General features: G+C 29.8%; 1 protein-coding gene across 7 annotated transcripts in view; it reads left to right on the top strand.

Annotated features, from left to right (window-relative positions):
- LOC126748603 (lachesin-like) overlaps positions 1-21,444 on the top strand; it is a 184,703-nt gene extending 163,259 nt beyond the window's left edge. For all 7 annotated transcript variants that reach the window (XM_050457948.1, XM_050457951.1, XM_050457949.1 and 4 more), the window contains 3 exons: positions 15,350-15,469; positions 15,767-15,937; positions 19,520-21,444. In XM_050457948.1, coding sequence (XP_050313905.1) covers positions 15,350-15,469; positions 15,767-15,937; positions 19,520-19,740 — 512 coding nt within the window. In that variant the 3' untranslated portion in view covers positions 19,741-21,444. The remainder of the gene's footprint in view (positions 1-15,349; positions 15,470-15,766; positions 15,938-19,519) is intronic.
- The last annotated feature ends 222 nt before the right edge of the window (positions 21,445-21,666 follow it).

Raw genomic sequence — 21,666 nt, 5'->3', positions numbered from 1 at the left:
ATCCCTATGCAGACGTGTACGTATGTATAGCACAATCTTTGGCTTGGTGTTTATTTTTTTTTAAATTTTATAGAGGGTTTAATTAATTTGGCATATAGACCACATTTAGGAAGCTTCTTAGACCTAAAAGAAGCCAGGAAACAATTTTCAATGAAAGTTAATCGCCATTACCAGATTTATTTTCTTTATGTTGATAGTAATTATAAAATATATTTCGATTTGTCAAAGAAATTGTTTGTCAGGTGCAATTAAGTTATGCGCAACAATGGATTTATGCAACATTTACGCGTGACTTTTTTGACTGCATTGAATGGGAATGCGTAATTAATAATGGCAAAAAAATGGGCCCATTGGTCATTTTGGCAACTGTCATTACACAACAGCAATTTTTTTTCATATTGAGTTATAAGATCACGTAACCACCAAACTTTTCAGTTGTCCAAAGTAGGCCTTAACGTTTGTATGTGTAGCACAATCCTTGGCTTGGTATTTGTTTTTTCTAAAATTTCGTAGAGGGTTTAATGAATTTGGCATATAGACCACATTTAGGAAGCTTCTTAGACCTAAAAGAAGTCAGGGAACAATTTTAAATGTGTTTTAGCATAATGAAAGTTGATCACCATTACCAGATTTATGTTCTTTCTGCTGATAGTAATTATAAAAGATATCTCGATTTCTTAAAGAAATTGTTTTATGCAATGGATTTATGCAACATTTACCCCTGACTATTTTGACTACATTGCATGGCGATGCGTAATTGATAATGATAGCATAATGGGCCTATTTGTCATTTTAACAAATGTCATTATACACCAGCAAATTTTTTTCATATTGAGTTTTAAGATCACGTAACTTTGCAGTTGTCCAATTAGGCCTTAACGTTTTATTTAAGATAATATAAATTTGAGTTTCAATTTCATTGGAATAATAACATAAACATTTCAAGCGAATCGTTGCTTTATGTTTGGTATTTAGGTTCTATTTAAAACAAAATATTTATTTCGCCATATTAAATGTTATATTTTGTTTATTTTTTAATAATTTCACTAAAATGATAAAATAATTTTTTTCCATAAAAGCTGTTGCGTCGACGTTAAATTGTTATTTAGTTTGCAGTTTTATTTATTTTAATGCATAACCTTAATAATAAAAATAATAATAATATAAATAAATGGTCTTACATTCAGTATTTCGCTGCTATGACTATCACACAGAAGACGATATTTGGCCGACATACAGCTATTCTTACATACAGCCTTCAGTGTAACAGATGTGAATAAACAAACATTTTATATAAACCTTAATATACAACGTGTACAAATGCATACATTTCTAAGCATTAAAAAAATAAAATAACTAATGCGTAATTTAATTATGACCTACTAACAAATAGACACGAAAGAAAAAGATGGACTACAATGGCTTTATACTCATGACATGTAGAGAAAATGATCAAGAAATAATGTTTTAATTTTTTTTTTGAAGCATTAATTAAGGAGGTCTTAAATGCTCCAGTTTTAAATTTAGGAAGTTTCTAGTCCAGTTTTATGAGTTTATTAGTAAATATTAACAAATGAACTTAACAGATATTATTAAGAGGTGTTCATTGAAGAACTTTTAGTTTGTTAGAAACTGACTGGTCTTTATTTATGCCAAAACTAAACCTACCCCATATCCTTCGTACCCTCTATAAGAGGATACTATTTACTGAGTTCAAACTAGGTCCATAGACGATACAGCCATAATTAAAAATTAAGAAAACCAAATTTTTACACAGATTTTTCCTAAGATTAAAACTCAAAACATGTTTAAAAGAATTTAACATCCTTTTAGTGGCGTATTATTTCGTTGTTTATAATGGGGTTAAATTCTTATTGGATGTACAGTTAGTTTATGACCAAATAACAAAAACATTTAAATGTAAGAAAACTCTTATGAGCTATACAATGTTTTAAATTGTGATTAAAAGATGATGAACCTAGTTTTTTTCTTAATGCATAACTTAAATGGCTGTTGTACCCGCTTTATCTTAATATGTTATCTTTGTATAGACAATTGTTTAAATAGGGCCACCTTATCATTATATTTTATTCTTATAAGCCTTAATACGGAGAATGTCATTTAAATATGACAAAACTCTCGTGAGCCATGCTGCAAACAGCATCAGGGTACGTATTTTTAATGTCATATTTATGTTCATACGTCCATTGTTATAAAATTAATACGTACTTTTAGATATGTAGTTAGTACGTACATTAGTTACATATTTATATAAATACTTAGAAAATGTTTTAGCTTCTATGGATTATACAAGAATAAAAAAATTTTTGATACAAAAAACTATATGCCAGGAAAGATTTTTTTTCAAATATACGTACTTTTTGCATGCTTCTTTGCTTTGATAGAAAAAGACAACGAATTTGGTATAAATTAGGCTGTTAACAACTGTCAAATCGAGGTATCCTCTTTCCAAAGGACTAACATAAATTAAGTCAATTTACAGGTTGATCTGGTTGAAAATTAATTAGGTTTAGAATATTCAAGACATCTAAAGACTATCGATAATGGATTATTTGCCATAATAATATATCAAAAGTATCTAGATCGGTCGCAAAAGCAACCCAGTGTTTTTGTTGCCTTCACTGACTGTCAAATAAGCAACTGGCAACATTTGGGAGCAAATTTGATACTGTTGACAGTGTTTAACACAAATTTATTGTCCAATAATCGGTTGTCCCTTAGTAATAAAAGTGTACACTCGTGTCAATTTTGGATTTATTTAAGTATTGGGCTTATAATAACATTTTCTTGTTACCTTTGAATTTAGTTTTAATGTTTACTCAGTTATAGGAACGATATAGTCCAATTCATAGTAAGAGCATATTTACTCATTTTAGTAGCAATGAATTACTTATTTGATAACTTATTTTAAAATATAGTTTAAAGATGCAGTACTACAAGCAGGGATTGGAAGCGCAAAGAAAATTGAAGACTGTATTTCACAATGGTAGACAATTTTCTTAAGCGTTTATTTTTTGTTTTGTTTTTTAGACATATACATTTTGTATTTTTATATTTTCTCTTTTTATTATCAATATATTTTTAGTTTTTAAAAATGAGTTATTTTTTCTTGCAAATACATTTTTTCTCACAAGAAAAGGAGTCGTATTAACACCCTAAATATGTCCAATTATATCCGATACACGTAAAATATCCTTAAAGTACGTACATATTACATAGAATCCTGCGGACAGTGAACGTCCTATATACGTGCATAGTACGTAATAACGTCTTTTGGGGTACGTACTGTGTACTGTGTATGTACAAAATACGTCTTTAGTACGTATCTGTGCCGTTACAAGTTTTCAAATCTTAAATTGTAATTAATAGATAAATAATAGCCGATTTTTGCCATAAAATTGCTTAACCTTAATTTGCTTACGAATTCTGCGCTTTTAATTTCTTTCAATGCATAACTTAAATGGCAATTGTAGACACCTTATTTTAATATGCTTGAATTTAGGTTCTATTTAAATAATAATATTCTATAGACCATACTCTTTCTATTAAACAAAAGATTTTTCGAAAAATCGATGGGTCCTAAATTGCTCTAGCACCCCTTTTGGGGCTAGGATCACTTTTGGTTTCAACTCCTGACATATTTCCAAAATTGTATTTTCTTCAATAATTCATGGGTCTAATAAGAAAAAAAGTGTTTTGATACAACTAAACAAATAAAGCTGGTTGTACACGGTGATAAAAATTGACAAATAAGTATTTTAAGTAGCCCTCAATCAAAAAAGCGTTACAGCAATAATCGCACAATGGCCCTCAAAATAAAAATGCGATACCCGAGTAGAATTTAATAATTCATTTGCGCCCACTTCGGCAAATCAGTTATAAAACCTTCACAATGGCCCCAGGCAATTGTTTTTAATTCATGTGTCATTTGCCAAAATAGCAGACGCGTAGGGTCAGACAACAGCAGTTTACAATGAATGGCAAAACATGGCTGGTAACAGCACAACAGATTATAAATCCATCATTACAAAATAATATTTGTGTCTATTTTAATTATTGTCCTTGTTTCTGTTTGCCACACGACACAGCTCTCGCGATTAATGTGATGTACCTTTTGTTTGTAACTGTCAGAATAAGTGACTTGATATATGACACCCGGATTTTTCTTCTAAAACCACCACATTTTGCATGAGGAATGGAGAAATGTATTTATTTTATTAACGAGTAATGAAAAGAAAACCCTTTTACAGAAAATAGGTTTCTTCGTTAAAATCAATGAACATGTTTTCGTTGATTTAACGAACGAGCTAATCGAGCTTCAGACATAAATCAATAATTGCTAGAATAGCAACTTTAAAAAAACGAGCAAGTTGAACGTTCTCATTAATATCACGTACCTTTTTCGTTTACTGTTCATTGATAAAAACCGACGGAATAATATAAATTCGAGGGAATTTTCACGAAATAGCCGATTATGGTATCCGTAAAGTTGAGAAACAATTTCAATTCATGGCCGTTTTCGTTCAAGTCAGTTACTTTTCGGGAAGTCAATCAATTTGACTCTCTTGTTATCAGTTTTCGGTTTCAGTTAGGCAAGCAACAATATGGTGAATAATTTGATTGCGCCCTGAAGTTTTATCGCCGAGGGGAATGAATTTCAACATGGCCAACGTGCCGAGTTGGGAAGGGATCTGTAAATATATTATGTAAAGTCTGAAATTGAAAGTCATCTTCTAAGGAGGGTAACATACTGGCAAAAGTTAAAAAGCGTGAGAATTTTTAATTCACCTCTTACCTTTCGGGTAGCTTTTGCGATTATTGTCGTCCATCAGGGAAAATATCGTTTCACATTTTAGCCGTTCGTTTCGTGGAAAACCCCGATTTGCAAATAATACGCCATTTACGTTTTTTGTCAATTGATTTCGATCGTTTACCAAAACCGTTTTCCTCTCATTTTATTACTTTAAATTTGCTTTTTACGGTCATGAAATGCATTTTAATTTATATATATCTAATTTGTTACAAACAATTATATACTTGCTTTATTGTGTCGGTATCGGTGTCTAAAAAAATTAAATTCTTGTCACAAATTTAAATAATCTTCATACATAATCAATACAGGGTGTTTCAAATTCGACCCTCAATATAGGGCCTCGGAATCTAAAAGAGATACGAAGATAAAAATAAAATTGTCGAGAAAAAAATTGAGAATTTTTGCGTTTAACAATATGCTGTTTAAGAAAATTAAAAATTCCAAGTAGTTCCGAAGATATTCAAAAAAATGCGAAATTTTGAAAAATTTAGCTTATTTCTTGATTTTCAAATAATTTGCACTTTTGCATTGTCACTATTTTCGCGCACATTTTTAATACGTTTTTTACCAACCATGATCAACTTTGTTCTTTCTTATGGGCGCGATAGTTGGTCTTTGCATTTTTTAAATCTATGAAAAATTCCCTTTTTAATAATAAACCTTACTTTATTTAAAACTTTGAATAAAAATCTTGATATGTTTGGTTCTTTTAATAAGCCTAAAAGTAAATATGCAGATAAAATGGATGAAGAAACTAAAGAAAACTTTCTTAATGTCGTATGGATTTTTGTACTTATTGCGCTACATTAAAAAAATATTCTGTAAATAAATGTGAACCCAGAGAAATCTAGAAGGAAAATTGCTCAAAATATTATTCCCTCTTGTACAAGCGCAAAAAATTACCGATTACCCAAATTTTCTCGAGAATGTGATTTAAATTGATGAAAGTACGTTTACAAACTTTGGAATTTTTTATAGAAATACTAAACGCATTTGTAACCAAAATAATCCCCGACAATTTTAGGGAAATTATTATTATTTCAAAAATTGTTTTTTTTTTATTTTAAGTTATTCTTTTCACTTTTTGAAGTCCGAATTTTTTAAATAAATTTTAAAATTTTTCTAGATTTCCGGATTTTTTCCGAGCATTCTTATAATATTCCGGGTATTTCAAATAGAGTATCGTTTTATTCCAGGACGTTGGGATTCTTTTCCACGTCTTCCGAGTATTTGAAATATATTTTTTTTTTATTTTGTATGTTTTTTTTTAAATTTTATTTTATTTTTTCATTTTTCAAGTTTATCGAACAATTTTGTATTATTCCAAGCATTTGGAATAAAGCTATCTTTTATTTCAGGATTTCGGAGTCATTTTTCACGTCTTCCAGGCGTCTGAACCAATTATGTTAATAATGTTGTTTAATTGTTGGGTTTAAGGGTAAATTATTAGCGCTTTTAATTGTTTCTTTTTAATTTAGGAAATTTTATTGTTTTTGTACTTCTTTGATAAGCTTTCTAGGTTTAACAAGTAATATTTTAATTATTCCAGGCATTTAAAATAAAGGTTTCTTTATTCCAGGCTATTAGCATTAGTTCCTCTATGTTCCAAATGCTTATGTATTAAACACATTTACCGTAATTCTGTCTCTAAAAAAAAATAAAATAAATTACTTTAATTCCGTTCAAGCTTTTTAATTTTAGTAAAGTTTACAGTTTACCATAAGAGACTCATGTACCTGGAATACGAAAATAATTTTTCGACCTAACTGCCTCGAATAATAAAGCAGCTGAATAAACCGGAATTCATTACATTCATTATCATAACATTCATTCATTAATTCAGGGCTCGAGTGCCTGGAATTAAGGAATGAATTCTTGGTCCGCTTGCCTGGAATAATGTAATAATTAGACCCTCTGGAATTGAAAAATCACTCCATCATTTCACTGCCTGAAATTAACAAATAAGTTCGTAACTCAATTGCCTGGAATTAAAAAATTAGTTAATAACTAAACTCCCTGAAATTGAGAAATAAAAACACGGTTCAACTGCCTGGAATTAATAAGTGACTCTGTAACTTAACTGCCTGCAGCATATCAGGATGCAGTAAAAATACTTTATGAACACTATGAAAAAATCACTCAAAATTTAGTCTCTTTGAGGAAGATGTAACTGAGGATTTGCAAAGGATAAGTTTAAAATAGGGACTAAATGTGGAAAAATTATCATTTTATTATTTACCTGTCTGGGCTTGAATGAACTTTTTACAAAATACTTTGCAAATACTGTTCAAAGATTTTCCCATTCGCTTAATAATAAATATGTGGTATCAACAAGATGGTTGCCTAGCACATTATCCTCAAAGAGTGCATGATTTTCTAAGTAACAGTTACCCAGATCGCTGGATTGGAAGGGGTAGTATTTCTATGGCCACCCAGACCTCCCGATCTAACTATGTTAGATTTATGGGGAGGAACTAAGGACATTGTGTAGAAAACATGAACCACAATAAGAGAAAATTTTACAGAGCGTATTCAAAATACTCAAAATGGTGGCACTTTGAACATTTCTAAAGTTTATTTTTTTGTAAGTTTTTGTTCTTATTTAGTTGTAATCCGTTGGCATTTAAACATGCTTTATTTTTTTTAATTATCTTTTTATTAATATTTTCATATTATTTTTATATAATTGGGATTAGTTCAATGTCTAGATAAACTACAAGGAGAGTTGTCAAAAGAAACCCAATAATTCTCAATTCCAAGTGAGATACTCATATTAAGGGTTAAAAATTCTTATTTCGGTAATGACTAAAAAAGCAAAAAAAAAAAACCGACTGCGGTCTACAGGTTTTTTCTAGAAAATTTAATTGACTTTTCGATTTTGAAATCAAAATTATATCATGTCCTTTAAAAATCCAAAATTATCAGAAAATCAAAGTTCGTACATTTTACGTATAAAAAAGCCTAAATTGAACAAAATCGGATAAGTCTTGTAGAACAATGTCGGACTTGCCCTACTTTATGAAGGTCGGTATTTCAATAAGTCTTTGATCAAAATGATGCAAAATATTCCTAAGGTTTCTAATTATGTTAAAAAAAGGTACCTTAAGCTATCATTTTCCAAAGATAATTAGAATTGAATTATTCACCTTTTATGTCCAGTATTTCCTCTTGGCCACTTTTATAACGTCAAAAAAAAATCAGTGATGTCAAATTAACAGTTCCTGAGATCCACGCTTCGTGAAATACCATGTAACAACCTCTGTTTAATATCAAAGTCACCTTATCGATATCTATTTGGGAGGTTGTCATATAAACAAAATGGTTCATCCTGCATCAACTAAATGCAAAAATATTAATACAGTACCCTCTTCCAGAAACCCAATTCCACTCCCTATTAATGTTTACATAATATTTAACCTATTAAAATTATATTTGAAACACAGGACTCTCACGAGATGTGTCAAAGCGTGTCGGACATATAAAATCAATCACTCGTAAAATCGGGTCCATTCGTCAGTATTACACGCAGATTCTTTTGATTGAACTGTACAGCTGTTGCAGGTAAATCTTGATTTACTGAAAAGCAAATCACGTTATTCAGTAGTTGTTTAACTAAACAGATTAACGGGATGATACGTTTTTCTATTTGTTTTTATAATTCTACTTTATTAGGCATAAAAACAAAAAAAAAAAAATTAAAATCGATACGCTCCTTAATCGGTAATTATTTTATGAAGGAAGTTAAGTTAAAGCGGTGGGTTTTCTTTTGATCAGGTCGGTTACATTGCAGCCGTTCCTTTTATGTCTCAGATCAGAAAATACTAAACAAAAAACAGACAAAAAAGTCTAGAAAGGTTGTTTTCTAATTGAGGGGGTTTTAAACGATCTGCTTTGTATACCAGTGACTGTATCCGGGGTATTTTTTCTTAAAGACGGAAAATACCTTTAAAGCAAAAGCGAAGCGCTCACTTATTAAATGGAGAAGTTACTCTTGACATTGTTTTTGCTTTAAATGCAGGATTGGAATCAAATATTTTTTACGTTAAATTGTAATAAATAATTAAAACAGTCCATCGCATCTGTTTACAGCAAACTAACAAGCTCGATAATAGCAAAATAGCGATAGAGTTTATATTAAGTTTCCTTTTGATCAACTGTATACAATAGAGGGAAATCCATTAATAGATGTTAAATATTCGGAAGTTTATTAACTAGAGTCGCCAATTTGGCGAACGGGGCACACTTTTGCACATTTATTTATTTAATGTAATGCATAAATTACGAACGATCGTATTGCGTAAATTACAAATGTACATGTCGGGGGCGGTCATTTACCGGCTTTCCGCTTAAATATTTAATATTTTACGTACATACATCGGATTAAATTTCGTTTCTAATCTTTTCTCATATTTAATTAAAATTTACAGCGGCATTTACATGGGCTTCGATACTAATTATTAGTTCCTCAGAAAAAAAATTATATTTAGTTGATGATACTTGGAATGTATGAAATGGATTATCTATTTTTGAAAAAAATATTGGGATTTTTTGGTTAGTTTTTTATATTCATTGAGTTTACTTTTCTGCATTATTGGTAATTTGTTTTATTAAAAAAAAAATACAGAAATGTTGTAAAATAATATAAAAATATACAATAAAATGAAAATTGTAAAATATAAACATAGTCGTAGTACGAACAGAAAAAGGTCAAAAATTTAATAACAAGAAATAATTTAATTAGTTTTAAATATTATTAAATAAAAAAGTGGATTAATGCATATAATGTTCTCTATTTCAAATTGCTCATGATTATTCATTTTTTTAAATTGTACAGTGGTATGGAATTTTTAACTAGCTTTAACCATAGAATTGGAAGATGAAACTAGTAAAACTAAAATGGTGTTTCATTGCCAAACTACTTCAAAAAAGCACAATTTTTCAGAATATACAGTCAATAGCATAGAAATAAATCAGTAATAGTTAAGAAGTTCCATTTCTACCCAAGTTATTGACCATTTTCTTCATCTCTATCGCATTTAATTTTTCCATTTACAACCGAATTATATTTCACCTCTTTGCTACTGATAAAAATGTATTTTGCCTGATTTTCTATTGCACAACAAACGATCAGGTGCCTTAAGAAACCTCAAATTAACAAAACTATTTATTAAAAAAAAGAACATTTAATTGTCTAATATGACAAGAATCCTCAAATAATTGATCTAAGCAATATACACGATAATACAAGGCAAGAGTCAACATTCTGACGTGTAGCATACTAATTTCAAAGCTAATTATATATTAACCAACATACTGGAGTTATATTGCATGTAATATGACTAAATTGATTGCACGAATCATGTTAGCGTTTAATATATCTCTTAATTTACACACTGCGACTTACCGCTAATAACGTTTTAGGGGTCGCATAACTAATGGAATATTTTATTGCATATGCACATTATTTATAAACACTAATGTGAAGCATTTTCAAAAATCATGGATAAATTGGTTAAAAAGCAAATTATTAGGTCAGAGTAGTTTGGGTTTCAAAGTACCAAGGGAATCAGGTGCAAGCTTTTTATTAACCTTGAACAGTGAAGATGCTGCTGCAGTAGTGTTTTTGAGACTTGACCAAAGTGTTTGACTGTGTTAGTCCAAGAAGAACTGCTGCGGTATAGGTTCTTATTTGCCTAATAGAGTGCAGATTATTTCTATGGATGGTGCTCATGATGTTCCATAGGGTTCAGTTCTTGGATCAGTTTTATTCCTCATTTATATTACTGACATGGCCATTCTTAGAATCTCGAGGAAATGTATTCAGTTTGCGGACGATGCAACAATTTTGTTAAATTCTAAGAAATTGTTTTTTTCATATAAATATTTCAAAAACTTGTGTTATGAATTTTAAATTCAAGTTGTTGTGTTAATGGAAAGTTAGACCCTGAAGAACTTGGACAGAAATGAATTCTTAGGTTTATTTATTGACAATGAACTAAAATTTGACAGTCATATTATACGGTTATATCATAAAATATCAGTCAATTATTATGCTTTTATCCTAGTAGCATTATACAGTGTGACCCATTTGTTTTCGGGTCACCCTGATAAAAAGTTTATTTTTGGTGCGATTTTGCTCGGGTTTTTTTTTTTAAATGTTAGGTCCAGAAAAAACTGCATTATTACAACAAAAAAAATTTTGCCATGCAAATTCCAAGGCCTAGTAATGTCAGTTTTTAAGGGCCAAATTTTAAGAAACCATGCTAGGCATTTTTTTAGCAAAAAATTGTGCACACCACTGAATTCGGCATCTTTCAAAACGGCCTTATACCAAATTTCACCAAAAAATATTAAGTAATAACAATTTTATAACAAAAAATAAAAAGGGAAATTATGCATTTATTTACATTTAAAAATGTGTAGGTAGCCATAAAAAAAACAAATTGAACAAAGATAATACAAGCACTCTCACGAGATGTGTTAATAAAAAAATTAAAAATTAACCGCTACTAAATTTTTGAAATTTCTACTAATCCATCATTGTTTTCTATGCATTTTACATTCCTTTTGCCTACATTTAAAATAACTTTACGTACTTGCTCTGGAGTAATTTCTGAACAAACCTGGATTATTCTGACTTGTAGATCTTCTAAATTTAGAGGTCTTACTTTGTACACTTTTCTTTAAGTAAGCCCAGAGAAAAAATCGAGTGGCGTTAAGTCAGGGGATCTCGGTGGCCACTCAACGAAAAGACTGTTTCGTCCTATCCTAACCAGTTATCAAAATGTTGATTTAACCAGTCTCTTACTAAACGAGCATTATGGACAGGACAACCATCTAATTGAAACTTCAAATTAGGGTGATATCTTAAGGGTAAATCTTCTAATGCGTTCGAAAATTCATTCTCAAGAAAATTCAATTGTATTCAAATTACCATTAAAGAAAAAAGGGCCAATAATTTTGTCGCTTAGTATTTCACCACCCAAACGTTAATTTTTTGTGAATACTATCTCCTTGCATTTATTATAAATTCTGGATTCTGCACGGACCAGTGGCGGCAATTTTGACTAGAGACTACACCATTTGTGGTAAAAGTGGCTTCATCGCTAAAAAGGATTTCATCTAGAAAGTTTCTGTTGTTTAAATATTCTCCCTAAAGCCAATAGCAAAACTCTAATCTTCTTGCCTGGCGACCATCCTGTAAATGGTGTGCAAAAATTTTGGCTTAAATGCTTTTATGTTATTTTTTTGCAAACATCTTCTTATACTTTCTCTGGGGACCAAACTAGCCGTTCTGATACTACTTCGAGGATTGCCGTTAAAATATTCCAAAATGTAATTTTCATTTCTTCTGAGCCCACGCCCGTCCATTATGTCTATTTTTAAGTAGATTTTTCGAAACAGATCCTGTTTTATTGAAAATTTTATTAATACGTTGCACAGTACTTAGACTTACTGATCTATCTAGACTTACTGGCCTAATATTAAATTCTCTGGCAGCTTCTCTCATCGAACCCGTGTTACCACCCAACCAAGAGGAACAATTTCAATTTTTTCTCTTAAATTTAAATTTTCCATGATTACTAACACTATCTAAACACATTCTATTACCATTTTTGACAGTTAGATGTCAAATGTGACAATTCAATATTACAATAATTTTTAGAGACAATTTAGAAGTAAAGCGCATTTCTTTTTTTTTTATCATAAAATTGTTATTATTTAATATTTTTTGGTGAAATTTGGTATAAGGCCGTTTTGGGCGATGCCGAATCCAGAGGTGTGCACAATTTTTTGCTAAAAAATGCCTAGCATGGTTTCTTAAAAATTTGGCCCTTAAAAACTGACATTCGTAGGCCTTGGAATATGCATGGCAGAATTTTTTTTGTTATAATGATGCAGTTTTTTTGGATCTAACATTAAAAAAACTTGAGCAAAATCGCACCAAAAATAAACTTTTTATCAGGGTGACCCGAAAACAAATGGGTCACACTATATATTTATAGAAAATATATAAAATATTTACATATTTTTTTAATACTTGAGAGACTAGGCAAATATTCTAGAAATATTAAAAATAAGCATTAGCGTTTTGATGTGTATTATATATAAGGTTTCCAATTCTTAATAAGCATATTTTGGTATTTTTGTTATTTCTAAGTCTGTTCTCTGTGCTGGATTTAGTTTTTAGCAGTAAGTTAAAGTCAGTGCAACCAACTACTGTAAACTAAAATATGAAATGTTTGTAAGTAATTACACTTACAAACATTTCTTATTTTAGTTTAAATGAGGAAACGAATTAGAGAGGTCTAGAACTTTTAACCCAAGAAACTATTTTTTTTTACTTTGTAGTATTTAATTTTAAAATTTAAATTTCGCGCCTCTAGCTACAGCTACTAGCTGTTTTGTTAGGTTGACAGGATTGATGTGAATTGACATATAGAGATTATAACGTGACTCGATTATGGCGAGACGTATTACTTTATGTATAGGAAATTGTGGATTTTTAAGTTATTTTATAGTGAATAAAAAGGCGATTGTACAACTTAAAATTGATAATTAATTACAAGAAAAAAATGCCAACAATTTACATTTTTAAGATAAATTTCGTTAATATTAAAGTTGTTCCATGCAGTTAAACAAGTTTCTTATTCCTTCCAGACCGTTAAAGTCTTGGAAGCAATTTTATCAAAGTAACTACATTTTTAAAAAATTTAAAAATTTTAGGTTTTCCAGATATATCTTGTTATTATTAAAGCTTTTCCAGGCAGCTAACATAATTTTGATTATTTTTTCCAGGCAATTGAAATCATTTTTTAATTTTTGGAAGCAGTTTTATCCAAGAAACTATAGTTTATTTACATTAAATTGGAGTTAAAATGCCAAGAAAAAATTTTAAAAAAACAGAAATTCATTTTTTCCCAGATAATTGTTGTTAATATTAATGTTTCTTCAGTTGTAATAAATTTTTGTCGTCTTCCAGGCAGTTCAAAGTAATTTTTTTACCTACAAAAAAAACGAAGATAATTCAGAATAGTGAATTTTCACTTTAACACTATGTAACTTTATATTTAATCTTTTAATTTTTTAAACACATTATTTTCTTTTATAGTTGTTGACACATTGCTTAAGTTCGCATAAACCCGTTATTTTATAACACTAGGTTAAATAATTATTAGCATTAATTTTTCAATAAGTTGTTCTACACTTCTTTGTTTAACTTGTTATATAACGAACTTTCTATTTACAGGGTGTTTTCGAACAAAATACACATATCTTAAAGTACACATTTTTAAAATTCTATTGTAAAAAATGACTATTAAATATTCAATTTGTATATTAACTTAATTTTTAAAAGAGTGGCGCCAGATATATTTATCAAATATTCGCGGTGCTACTAGGATAAGGTCACAAAGCAACTCTTTATTTTATTCTCCACACGTGTTTCGCTAACGATGTAAGGATCTTCAGGGGAAGATTAAAACTCAGTTTTCCAAATCATAGTAATGTTTTCCTGTTTATTGCCATGGCAGCTGTTCACAACCTTTTTGTTTTAAAATTCGGCAAGGAACAGCAATTTATTAGCGCAGATTATTAGTAAATTGCTTTATAATTTTGATCAATACTAATTAAAAGGAATAATTAAAATGTGAATATATAATAAGAAATAATTGTGCATGGGCGAAGGGCTATCAAGTAGATGCAATTTACACGGACTTCTCCAAGGCTTTTGACAGCCAAAGTGAAGGTTAAACTCATCGTTATTCACAACTTCTAAAATAGAACTAAAATATTCGATGATCGTCAATTTTTCTTCAGGTGAAAATGGACACTTAGCTTAAATGAGTATTTTAGTGAGTACCAATCCTACTGCTCTAGTGCAGGGCCAGTTAAGGTGCAGTTAAGCCGTAATTTTTTAATTTTTTGTGTCCAAAAACTACGATGGTTCCAACCATAGGATGCTCTTAAAGAATAGCAGGAGAGTTGATTTTGAAATATTTATTTTTCTTTAAATGAACCTTAGTTAAGGTGTGGTTTGTGTATCTGAGGTGCATGCACCCATTACTTATTTATTAGTGCCTTTGTCTTGCACATGACAGCGATCCGACATCTGTGTAGTGTGAGTATGAAACAACTATAAATCAATCATAAAATCCGAACCTTTTCTTCCTTTTTATACTGGAATAATTAGGCATGAATATAGCAGTCGACGAGCTAATGATGTGGTTTTCCTATGCCTACAAGTTCTTTAATTTAAATGAAAGGAAACGTGTTAAAGAGTCTGAACTGAATTTTTGTCAGATAAATTTTAGTCAAAATTTTTACAACTTTACCTAATTTGTTCGTGTCATTCATTTTTGTTTTAGTTTTACATTGAATAGAATTGTACTAATGTGTATATGCATTTTCTCTTCTTATATTTTATGACAATAAAGCATTGATTGTGATTTTTACCCTATTTAACCTTCTAGCAACTGGTTAATGTCCCTAAAAAAAAACTTTCGTTATTTTTAGTTCATCCCCTTATTCAAGTGCCAAATCAGTTGGTCGGAGCACCAGTAAATACCGATGTAACACTTCAGTGTCACGTAGAGGCATCTCCTAAGGCAATTAATTATTGGACACGTGAAAGCGGTGAGTTGAGGCCACTATATTGTATATTTATAAGATACGTGCCATTTGGTACTTATGGTTGTTTATTTATTTATTTATTTTAAAAGGTTATATCACTAACGGTTATTGATGTATAATTAGGAACATGCTCTCAAGAGAATATATATATAAAATAAATATAAGGTTTTTTATTTCATTCGGCTTGATTCATTCGCTAGTTACGACTTTAAAAATACGTATTAAAAATAATCTGAAAATGCTAGATCTGATACGTACTGAAAAATAGTCAGATATATCAATGAAAATTATGAATTTCAGGTGAAATGATCGCATCCAACGACAAATACCTAATATCCGAAATTAGCAATTCATACTACAGCGTGCACATGAAACTCACAATTAAAAGCATTCAAAAGTCTGATATAGGAGGCTACAAGTGCATCTCCAAGAACTCTATTGGTGACGCAGAAGGCAATATACGATTGTATGGTAAGTCTATCTTTATTTGAAGAAAAATTAAGTACGACCCTGTCGGGTTTATTTTATTTACATTATTATTTGTGAAAGGACCGTAACAGATTATTGCTTTTATATAATTTACTTCTATAGAGCGCTTCACTTAGCGTGAATCGCGGTTATATCTCGGGAACTATCAGTCTGACACGATTGGATTTTTTTTTGATACTATAAAAGTGACCATAAATGCCGGAAATTATTTTTACATTTAAAATATGGCCACTATGGAGCGTAATTAATAGATCGAGAATTCAATTATAATTTCTTCCAGAAAATGTCGATACCTTTGTTTTAACATATTTAGAATTGGCGTACTGACCTTCATAGGGTAAGGGAAGGTAGTAAAAGTGTAATTGTTCAAATGGCTATAACTTTTAAAAAACTTCAATTTGGACATGTTTAAAAGTGAAATGTAAGTACTTTTAAATATTAATAAAAAAAAGTACACCAATGCATTTTTCTAAAATAAATTTTATTTTTTATAGTATTTTTGAGCCTAGATAATGAAAAGTTATCTAGAACCAAAACAAACTGATTTTTTTTTAAACTTAATGACTTATCGTAAAAAAACTGAATTTCCACTTATTTGTGATAAAAAATGGCGCAACTACTGCAATTTTCATAGCAATACGTCTTGCTTTTAATAAATAAAATAGGGTTTTTTTACGTTTTACTTGAAAACCTTAAGGTTATGTGAGAAAACTATAGATACAAAAACTATAGATTTTTTTATTATCTATATTTTTCTTAAAAAGCATTTTTTTTTCTTAGGCAATTATTTTCTGCAAAAAACACCGTTTTTTATAAACCCTACCCTTACCCCACCCACCCACTTCACACAACTTACCAGTAAAAAATTGTTTTCAAAAATCATTGCTTTCCAAAATAATACACATGAATAACAGCTGATTTCGTCGTTAATATCTAATTTAATAACACAGTTTGTTTGTTTAAATTCGATATAATTATATATGTAAATTAATAAATATTTAATACAAAAACAGTGCTATTAGATTGGATATTATGAACAAAAAACGGTGATTTTTCAAAAGAATTTTTTACTGGACAAATGTTTGGGGTGGGTGGGGGGTTAAGGGTGGTGAAAATGAAAAACAATATTTTTGCAGAAAATATATATTCAATAATTCATTTACTAATACTGTTTATTTAAATGTGATATAATTTTATATACAAATATTTAGTATAAAAACAGCGTTATTAGATTGGATAATATGAACGAAAAACGGTGATTTTTCAATAGAATTTCTTACTGGACAAATGTTTGGGGTGGGTGGGGGGTTAAGGGTGGTGAAAATGAAAAACAATATTTTTGCAGAAAATATATGTTCAATAATTAATTTACTAACACTGTTTATTTAAATATGATATAACTTTATATACAAATATTTAGTATAAAAACAGCGTTATTAGATTAGATAATAGGAACGAAAAACGGTGATTTTTCAAAAGAATTTCTTACTGGACAAATGTTTGGGGAGGGTGGGGGGTTAAGGGTGGTGATGATAAAAAACAATATTTTTGCAGAAAATATATATTCAATAATTAATTTACTAACACTGTTTATTTAAATTTGATATAATTTTTTAAACAAATATTTAGTATAAAAACAGCGTTATTAGATTGGATAATAGGAACGAAAAACGGTGATTTTTCAGAAGAATTTCATCAAATATTAAAGGCGTAGTAGCCGAGTTTAAAAACTATATACGTAAATCCCGTATCAATTGTTTTAAATGCCGAAATTTTCTCCTTTTTGTAAACAGAATCGTATATGATATACGTCTATTCTACAGTTTAATAAGTATTCCTTGACCATATACGGTTGATAAATATACCAAAACCAAAGATTTACTAAAAAAATCGTTAAATAAATATATATTTAACGACAATAATATATAATGAGTTGCTTGGGGAAGACAATTTAAAAATTAAATTTCAACACATCAACATCGATATTTTTACGGCTTTTACCAAGAATTACTTTCGATAAACTCATCGATAAAAAACCCTTTTTATAGCATAAAATGACATTCAAATATAGTTATTTTTTGATTATTATTTTCTCAGATAAAGTGGGGTTATTGTCTGTCTTACTACCACACACCCTTTCGACAGCAGTAGATAATAAGACACTTAAAAGTACGTAAAGATTTTAATGTTATTTGTGAATTAATATTAAAACAATAATTGCAAGAATCACCTTATCATATAAAAACAAAACTTTTAAACGAGAAAAACTTTCTTTTCTTTACTCAAAATTGCAACAGCTTATAAGTAAAAAAATTGAGGATTTATTTTTAGAAAATGGTGGGCACTTTTAACATTTGTAAAGTGTTTAATCTTGTTCTTTAGTTATAACCCATTGGCTTTTAAACATGCTTTAATTTTTTAGCATTATGATATTTGAATTAAATTATCTTTTCATTACATAATAACTTCAGAATTTTTAGAAATTTTGTTATTTTTACATCATTTGGATTAGCCCTATGCGTAGATAAACAATGAAGGGAGGTGCCAAATAAAGAAAAGAAAATTAATAATAATTAAAACACTTTCACTACCTTCCTCTATTTGACCAAAATGATAAAAAATATTCCAAGGTTTCTAAATATGGTACCTACTATTGACCTTTCAATAAGGCCCCCTACTGGTCAAATTTCGAACTTAAAAATTTCCAGAATTTTCTCTTAGCCATTTTTATAATGTCAAAAAAAATTCCAATAAGGTTTTAATAACTTCCCGAGATATAACCCTTAGTGGGACACCCTGTATATTAGGTAAGATTAATGACAACTTCCAAATTACGCAGTAAATATGTATAGGTTCTATTTGAAGTTATTGGGAAGATGTTTAATATGTATAACTGGTCGTCCAAAAAAAAGTAAATAAGCCAGTCAGTCAGTCAGTCAGCGAAATGCGATACAGCATCGAAATAACACGCACGCTCACCATGAAAATTATTAAGTCAGATCATACATTCCCGCCAAATAAAAAGAAAGGCGCAAAAAAAGAGATTGAATTTTTCCTATTCTATCTGTGCTGCTTCCCCTTTTTCTCGTTCACATTATCAGCTGAAACCAATGCAACGCCTTTTCCCTTTTTTATTTTTATGGCTTTATACAATATTCCCTTTCGTCTTTACTACCTCATAAACAGCTTATTTCGATTAAACGTCATGCCCTCAAAAAAGATTGCTGAATTGAACTTAGTAGATATTTGAGGATGCGTTTATCTCAGCACTTGCCAAGGTTAAAAACATTAAAACGTCTTATAGTCGAATGTTATTACTGTGCCTGACTTATTTCCTTTTTTATGTTAAAAATATATTATGTTTAATTTATAATTAGCACTCGTTATTATGCCCCACTACTATCGTATAGTACGCGTTCCTATGTTCAAAAATTTAACTGCACATTTCATGTCTCACTGAAAATGTTCTTAGATGGTTTATGACACACTTATTTGCATATTAAATATGTAATAAAAAAAGTAAAGTTTAAAAATTTATTTTATTATTTTATTACTCTATTCCAGAGATGGAACTTCAAAAAGAAGAAGACCTAGACGAGTACACTCAACCAGAACTAAACGAAGACTTGGAAAATTCAGAAAAACGCCTATACAACGACTTCCAGGGCCCCCCAGTAAAAGAAGAAGATCAATTAGATTTAAATGTGACGGAGTCAAGAGCTTGTGCGGTATTAATTTCGAAACTCTTTTTAATATTTGTGTTTTCGATCTTCTTATTGATATAAGCGGAGACTTTGTGTAAAAAAAGTGATATGTGCCAAATATATGTGCTTCGCTCTGTAAGTTATTGTCTTTAAGTGCTGCTCGAAATTCGATCGGAAAAAATTAAGAAATTAATCTTGGCCACATATCATCAGTAAGTAATCACGTAACTAATTTGTTTTAAGGTTTATTTTATGAAGACTGCTCATAATAGGCTAATGATATATCAAATGTAATGCTACTAAATCTTCTTTAGCGAAAGGAGTTTTATGAGAAAAACAGTGGTGAATGTGCATGTAAATATTAGCCAAAGAATGCCGTTATCAACAGTTTTAGTAAATTAGTTAATAATTTGTTATTTTTTTGCATATTTTTAGCTAAAAATTAAAAAAAGACACTAAATCAATTAAATAGATATTTATGCGTTGCTACAAATTGTTGCTCTAAGCGTTTTGTTTGTTATTGTTAGAGGGTTAAAGCATTATTCCGTGTTTTTGGTGTATTTCCCATTTATAACACTGTGGGCCAAATTAGAATGGACAAACATTTATTATTTATACCTTTTTATGTACTTGTTGATTAATGTAATGCTTGTTCTATTTATGTCACGAGATGCGTTTAAATATTTTATCGTTTTACGGGATTCGGATTAAGACAATGATGTTATGCTTTACGTCGCACTATAGTTTTTCTGACTACATGTGAAAAATGGCGTGGGAACTTTAACGGAGCTGAAGTGAGTAAAAATCTGACAAAAAAATCCGATATTTAAAAAAAATTATATTTATTTAAAAATTTAATTTACATAATAAATCTGTTAAGTCCGGTCCTGATGACGCAACTTCTTGCAGCGATATTCTACTTTAACATTAAACTATAGTTTATCTTAGTAAATGACGCTAAAACTACGTTCAAAAAATTAAAATCAGTATTTAAACCTGAACGGAGCAAAAGCGGGTAAAACTATGGCAAAAAACTTTTCACCTAAAAATTTAATTTATGATATTCAAGAAAAATAACGTGACGTACTTTGCGATAATTAATCTGTTATAGCTTTTGTAGATGGTGCGATTGCGATATATCGCGTCGCATTGCATAAGGTTTTCACACAGTGCGTTCAAATTTGGTTTGCAGCGATAAAAAATAAAAAAAACTAGTCGTTTGGCACAGTATTTGACCGCCAACCGTTTTGTGCGATATAATACCATCAATAACGTAACTATAAATGTGAAAATTGTAAATAGCATTTCATATATTTTGATGGTTTTGCGACATACCGCGAGCAGAATATCGCAGCACAATCGCACCATCTGCAGAATTCCCTAAGTCCATTCGTGGCGACGCAATATTTTAGGGCGATTTCGGAGTTGACGCGATATTATAACTATATTCAAAAATTGACATTTGATATTCATGAATATCGGTTATTTGACTCTTATTTACTGAAAAGATTATATAATTTTTATGTGACGTATGGCACGATAATAAATCTGTTAAGTCCGTTCCTGGCCACGCAACTTCTCGCGTCAATTTTCTCGCGATAAGTTGCGTCGCGTCAGTTAATATGCGATTATATTGCTTTGGCTCCTTTTGTTTTTATGTAGAATATTTTACTGACTGTTTTATTATTAGGTAAGTCATGTTTTGAAATGTTTTACTTTTACTGGAAAAATGTCTATATATACATAATATGATATATTTAAGCAAAATAAAATTATTTTAAATCAGTTGCGTTGTGTTTGTTATTTGACCTGTGTTTGATTGTGGATAGGTAAGTGGGTTGGCAGAAAATTTATAGTTAGATTTTAGACACTAGAAATCAAGATATTCAGTTGCCAATAACAGACAAATTTTTGAAAAAATTAGAAAAATATCAATATCTTGATTTTTAGTGTATGGATTTTAAAAGTTTTTTCAGTAAGTGCTTGAAAAGCCCTTGAAGGATCCTA

The sequence above is a fragment of the Anthonomus grandis genome, chromosome 22, assembly GCF_022605725.1.
Source record: "Anthonomus grandis grandis chromosome 22, icAntGran1.3, whole genome shotgun sequence".
In the NCBI taxonomy this organism is placed as follows: domain Eukaryota; kingdom Metazoa; phylum Arthropoda; class Insecta; order Coleoptera; family Curculionidae; genus Anthonomus; species Anthonomus grandis.
Note: the sequence above shows the minus strand (reverse complement) of the source record. Positions and strands in the feature narration are given on the sequence as shown.